The 6,746-nt window shown below is 38.0% G+C and overlaps 1 protein-coding gene across 4 annotated transcripts in view; it reads left to right on the top strand.

The window, feature by feature from the left end:
- Positions 1 to 6,746, top strand: part of LOC107664246 (ralBP1-associated Eps domain-containing protein 2-like) — a 65,374-nt gene that overhangs the window by 48,271 nt on the left and 10,357 nt on the right. For 3 of the 4 annotated variants that reach the window (XM_016454766.1, XM_016454764.1, XM_016454765.1), the window contains exons 16-17: positions 5,175 to 5,231; positions 5,424 to 5,557. In XM_016454766.1, coding sequence (XP_016310252.1) covers positions 5,175 to 5,231; positions 5,424 to 5,557 — 191 coding nt within the window. The remainder of the gene's footprint in view (positions 1 to 5,174; positions 5,232 to 5,423; positions 5,558 to 6,746) is intronic. The other variant, XM_016454767.1, reaches the window with a different exon arrangement.

Here is a 6,746-nt window from a genome sequence, read left to right as displayed (position 1 = left end):
ATATTTATATTATATTGAATAAAACCATATAAAAATAAAATGAAAATAAATCTAAAATAAATACAAATAAATCAAAAACTTGTTTTTGAAATTGTTTTAACTTCAATCTTCTGTAAGGTTTGTAATTTATTACATTATAGTTATAATAGCATTATTATTATTATTATTTAATATAATATTTATATTATATTGAAAAAAGTAATATAAAATAAATCAAAAACTTGTTTTTGAAATGATTTTACCTTCAATTTTCTGTATGGTTTGTATTTTTATGCTTTTGGCAAACTTTATTGGAATAAATTATGAATCGTGTCTACTGTGCATTTGGTTTATTGAGCGCTATTTCTGTGATGTTATTTATCATGCTTTGTCATGGTTGCCATAAATCCAGCATCTGTGTTTGCTGAGACATGTTTTCCTTCATAAGTGGCAAGTTCTGACACAGATGATCGTCTTGCTCACATCTACCTGCATGACTTCACCTACCATCTGATTTTACTTCTCCATTATAACGATGACACTTAACATTTCATTTTAGGACTAGACTGACAGTCTGTGATTAATTATACCTGTTTTTTTTTTGTTTTTTTTGTCCATTGTTGAATAATGACAACACAGCAGCCCTGAGGTGTTCATTACTGAGTTTCATCCCGAGCTCAGGGCACATGTCATGGAAACACAGTCTCAGAAAACAGCCTCCATCACTTACTTTCCGCTTGTTTACATCTCAGATCTCTCAGTTTTCCTCAGGGGGAAGAGCTCAAGCTTAATTAAACTCTGAACTAAGATGTTTCTGAGCAGGAACCAAGAGATTTGTGTTTGACCTGGAATCACATCCTCTCACGCTATTATCATCATCATCATCTCTCCTGAGTGCTGACGGATCAGAGAGCATATTTATGCAGTATTCAGTATTATGATGTGATAATATGGGTACAGTCATGATTTGTTTGAGCCCCTGTCATTACAGAAAGACTTTATTATAATTTATTAATTTATTATAATAGGGTGTACTGGTTGTATTACAACCCCAATTCCAGAAAAGTTGGGACGTTTTGTAAAATTCAATAAAATCAATAAGATTTGTTAACTGTCTTTTACCTTCATTTCATTCACAAAGGTATAATTAAAAGATTTCCAATGTTTTCACTGACCAACCTAAATGTATTTTGTAAATATAAATAAATTTCAATTTTGATGGCTGCAACACACTCCACAAAAGTTGGAAAACTGTTTTGAAACAGTTCACAATAAGCAGGTGAATTGGTAATAGGTGAGGGGATCATGTTTGGGTTCATACGGAGCAGCCTGTTTTTGCCGGCAAATCTGGATTGTGGCTCGTTGACACTTTGTGTCAAATTTCATGAGAGAATATATAGTCAGACAAATTAAAAATCACATTTCGCAATGCAAAATTGCAAAGAATTGAGGTCTTTCACCAACTACCATACATAATATTGTGAAAAGATTCAGGGAATCCAGAGAAATCTCAGTACATGTAGGGCAAGGCAGGAAACCTCCGTTGAATGTGCTTGACCTTTGAGCCCTCAGATGGCATTGCATAAGAAGCCATCATGCTGCTGTGTGAAATATAGCCTCATGGGCTCAGGAGTACTTCAGAAAACTGCTGTCACTTAACACAGTCTGCAGCTGCATCAAGAAATGCAACTTGAATCTCTGTTACACGCTATACATCAATTCTAGGCAGAGACACCAGCGAGTTCTCATGTGCTACAATGGTGGTTTCGTAGACAGAGTGAATGTGACTGACTGGCCATCAGATCTGTCTCCTGTTGAAAATGTATGGCCCATCATGAAAAGAAGAAATCAGACAACAACGACTACGGACTGATGAGCAGCTGAAGTCTTGTATCAAGCGAGACTGGACAAAACGTTTGCTTGCAAAGCTTTAACAATTAGCATCCTTAATTCCCAGATTAATAAAATGTGTAATTAAAAGGAAAGGTGATGTGACACGCTGGTAAACATGCCTCTCTCCCTGCCTTTTTGGAGTGTGTTGTAGCCATCAAAATTGGTTTATATTTATATCAAATTTATATCAAAATACAATTAAGTTGGTCAGTGAAAACATTGGAATTTTTTGTTTCTTTGTGCTTTAGTCAATTAAATAAAGGTTAAAGAGAATTAACAAATCACAGATTCTTGATTTCATGGCATTTCACAAAACGTCCCAACTTTTCTGAAATTGGGGTTGTAGTTATATGCTTACTGTGATTCACCGATCCTGTGTAGTGTTCCTGAATCAGTAATTCTGTAGTAATATTCCCATCAACCAATCAGAATTTAGAGTTTGGGGTAGTAAAATGTTTTAGTAACATAAGGCTATTATTATTTCTGTCCTGTCTCAGAAGTAGTAGGGTTAGGTTTAGGTCTGTGCTGATTTGACAGAAATGTTGTTCCAGGAACAAGGAACTCAATTTTATTTAATTGTATTTATTACATTTTGTTTAATGTAATAAATTGAGTAAAAATATTAAATAAAAATAAATATAAATTATAACTTATAATTTTAAGTACATATAATTATAATATTATAATTTTTATAATTATAATTATATGGGCTTTTAACATTTTTAAAGTTGTTTTACCTTCAGTTTTCTGTGTTTTTAATTGTGAGACTGAAATAATAAATGCTTTTATTTTCAATAAAATATTATTGAATGACTATATATAGAATGAAAAGTATTTAAAAATAAATATACATCTAAAAAATAAGTTTTTAAAAATGTTTAACCTTCAATTTTCTTGTATTGTTTTATGCTTTTTCAAATATCGTGTCATTGGCTTAGCAAAATCTAACAGAATGAATTATGTATTATGTCTCCATTTAAAATTATTTTATTTAAAAGAAATCAATTGATTATTTATTAAAGAACATAAAGACCAGTGCTGCAGGAAAAATTATGCTTTTTTTCCCTTTCTTTTTTGTGCGTTGCAGTCCTCTCTGCATTAGATTAGTAAATAGAACTAATTGTGCATGCTAATTCCTCTATATTTTTGTTGTATTATTCTGTGAAATTAATTCACAGCTCATTACATTATACAAACAACAGGTGGCGCTATTGTAAATTAACAGCTTTAACTGACAAGTATAGACTATGTGACCCTATCCAACTAACCAAACTTAATTTTTCCTATTTTTCTCTCACACAGTTATGCTATGCAGGTTTTCGGCTCGGTCACATTTTTCCAGTTTTGTACTGTTCGAAGGAACACTTGCTTTTATTTAATGCTCCTTTGCCATGTAATAGTCCTTCTGAGTTTTATAGGCGACGATGGGCACCGTTACCTTCACGCGGCTGTATTACGCTCGTAACTCTTGCATGTTTTCCCAAGGGTACGGCTGGCTGAGTGAAATAACTCATTGCGTGCCGCAGCAAATCAAACCGCTTTATGACTTTTCAGACAAATTTATAGCCTCGCAATCGGCCTGTTTCTGCTATTACTTTTCATTGTGCCATAAAGAACAGATTCCCTGTGCCACAGCGACCACAGCCCTGGACGGCAGGCGCTTTTTAACCAACGCATTGCATTTTTTACAAAGTGATTGAATGTTTGCACAACACCGACAGAGTACGATAGCGTTCCAGTCACGCATGGTTAAATGAACAGTAGTCACATTTGTGTGAAATACAGCAGCGTAAGTGGGATGTTGTAAGCTGGAGAGTCTTTACTGAGAATGTCAAGATGGATGTTATGCCCTCAGTGATCCATGAACGCACACGGCGCGGCATTGAGGGAGAGCTGTGTAATTCACTTTAAAGAGCGAGGGAAGAATTTAATGTGGCCTTCATTTCTACATCTCTACTTTTTCTTTGCCCACTTCCTCTGTGTGAGAGACTCAGAAATTGTGGCTTTAGGAAAGAAACGACTAAGGGAAAATGCAGACTGAAAAGTGGTAGTTCATCCAAAAATGCACATTCTGTCATCATTCACTTGCCCTTAAGTTGTTCCAAACCTGTATGAGTTTCTTTCTTCAGTTGAACACAAAAGAAGATGTTTTGAAGAATGTGGGTAACCAAACAGTTTCTGGTCCCCATTGACTTCCATTGTATTTTTTGTCTGTACTGTGGAAGTCAATGGGGACCAGCAGCTCTTTGCTTGCCCACATTCTTCAGAATATGTTATTTTGTGTTAAGCAGCAGAAAGAAACTCATACAGGTTTGGAACAACTTAAGGGCGAGTAAATGATGACAGAATGTGCATTTTTGGGTGAACTATCCTTTAAGGAAGTATGTGGATTAATTAGCTTCAGTTAAAACTTCAAATTTAAATGTCCTGATTACATGCATGTGTAAAACAGGGATGTATAAACAAGAAATTAACACAAAATGTCACGGGAAACACTTACTTTGAAGGCTTATGTGCATTATGTGCAATCCTTGAACCCAAAATGCATCTGGATTTAGACTCATTTTACTTTGATTATGTTTTCATTGTTGTGACAAATGATTTATATGAATTCAGCTGCAGCTTCAGTAATAAATTTGGTTGTTGTTTGGCCTTTATGGATTTATTTACACTGCCATTCAAATTTGTTTTTATATATTTATGTTTTTTTTTTTTTTTTTATAAATTAGTACTTTTATCAGCAAAGGTTAATAAAATTGATCAAAAGTAACATTAAAGACTTTTTATTTTTTAAATACATTTTGTTCTTTTCAACTTTCTATTCATCAAAGAATTTTATTGTTTCAACAACAAAAAAAAGAAATAAAGAAAATTAATTAAAAAAATGTTCCTTGAGCAGCAAATCAGCATATTAGAATGATTTCTGAAGGATCGTATGACACTGAAGACTGATGAAGTGATGCTGAAAATTCAGCTTTGCGTCACAGGAATAAATTACATTTTAATATATATTTAAATAGAAAAGTTATTTTAAATGATAATATTTCATAATATTTTATTTAACTTTTTTTCTGCCATTTTGATCAAATAAATCCAGCCTTGATGAGAATAAGATATTTTTTTCAAAAACATTAAAAAAAAATCATTTTGAACAGTAGTGTAATTAAAAAATGAGGAATTATTGAAGCCCCTCATGGTGAAAGATACTCAAAAATGTGTTGATGTCTTGGTTAATGTTATAAATTGCTTTGGAAAACTAACATCGAAGGCTTTCGGATCTCAAACTCCTCATCCTCTTACAGCAGGAGAGCAGCGTGAGAGGAGGTCTGAGCACAGAGGACCTGGCGCCTCCCAAATCGGTATGTGCCATTCACAAGCTCCCAACACCTCATCTGAGTCCCTTTAAAAGAAGCTCATATCTCACAGATGCTCAGCCTCATCATAAACTTGAGCATCTTCTACTCATCTTCAATGTACTGACATTTAGGGAATGTGTATTTGATGATTTTCTCTTGAAGTCTATATTTTTTAACATTTAAACCTCTTCTCAGGATTCTACACCGAGACATCAAGGCCACGCCCCTCAGAAGCCAGTGCGAAGAAAGCTCCACCCCGAAAGTCAGATGGCCACGCCCCCCTCGGCCATGCCCTATTATGCTGCAACATTGACCAAATCTACACAGAGGTCCATATATTTGTATTTATTTTTTTGTAATGGCAGTGTTTACAATAGCATATTATAGCTTAAAGATTACTTAAAAAAGTAAAAGAGTTAAGCAAATTGTAACAACGTTTGTAGATCGGGAAGAAGGAGGCGGGAACCGCCGAACCTTTAAAGAAAACTTGAATAAAATAAACACAAAATGAAAGTAAAGCGGCAGCCCCTCGTGGACGACTGCCGCACACAAAACACAAAATAAAGTCCAGGCCTGGTCCTCTCTCGTCTTTCACTGTCGTAACTCCTCCTTTTATCCTTCCGGAGCTCCTCCGTGGGACACGAGACCGGTGAGTGGTGCAGGTGTTGCTCATTATCAATTACTCCACTGACCTCGCTCCGTTCCCATGGCTCTCAGCCCTGCCCCCACTCGTCACATACCCCCATCACCCCTCGCAGGCCGGGGGGTACTCCCGAGACTGCGCTCTACTCCACCCCCCTCCCCCCTCCGGGGGAGCCGATCACGGAGGCCGTGGCCGCGGCATTTATCGGTCCGGTTCCTGGACACACTGCCGCTTGGTCCTCAACCGGCTGAGAGGCTCTCACTCGCGGTGCCATGCGATGGTACTGGACATCTTTGGTGGACGGCCCACCGCTCCAGGACGGCGATGGCTCCTCCTGTTGAGGGCAGCCGGCAGCGAGTCCCCCGTTCCCTGCTCCTCCCCAATCATGGCGGACGGCAGCAGGCTCCGGCCTCCTGGCGAACGGCAGCGACCCCTCCTCGACCCAGGAGCGCGGTAGCAAGCTCTCCGTCCCACCTCGTCTTCCATCGTTCCAGCATCACCGCCTCGGGCAGCCACCGGCGGTCTCTCCGCTTGCTCCTGCTGCCCGATCTCCTCAGCACCACGATCCCCCTCAGCAGCGAGGGCTCTCTGACAGCGTGTCCCTCCTTCCTCCCGGGTTTCGGCACCAATGTAACAACGTTCATAGGTCGGGAAGAAGGAGGCGGGAACCGGCGAACCTTTAAAGAACTTTAATAAAATAAACAAACACAAAATGAAAGTAAAGCAGCAGCCCCTCGCGGACGACTGCCGCACACAAAACACAAAATAAAATCCAGGCCTGGTCCTCTCTCGTCTTTCACTGTCATAACTCCTCCTTTTATCCTTCCGGAGCTCCTCCGTGGGACTCGAGACCGGTGAGTGGCGCAGGTGTCGCG

This window comes from Sinocyclocheilus anshuiensis, unplaced genomic scaffold, assembly GCF_001515605.1.
Source record: "Sinocyclocheilus anshuiensis isolate Anshui unplaced genomic scaffold, SAMN03320099.WGS_v1.1 scaffold67, whole genome shotgun sequence".
In the NCBI taxonomy this organism is placed as follows: Eukaryota; Metazoa; Chordata; class Actinopteri; order Cypriniformes; family Cyprinidae; genus Sinocyclocheilus; species Sinocyclocheilus anshuiensis.
Note: the sequence above shows the minus strand (reverse complement) of the source record. Positions and strands in the feature narration are given on the sequence as shown.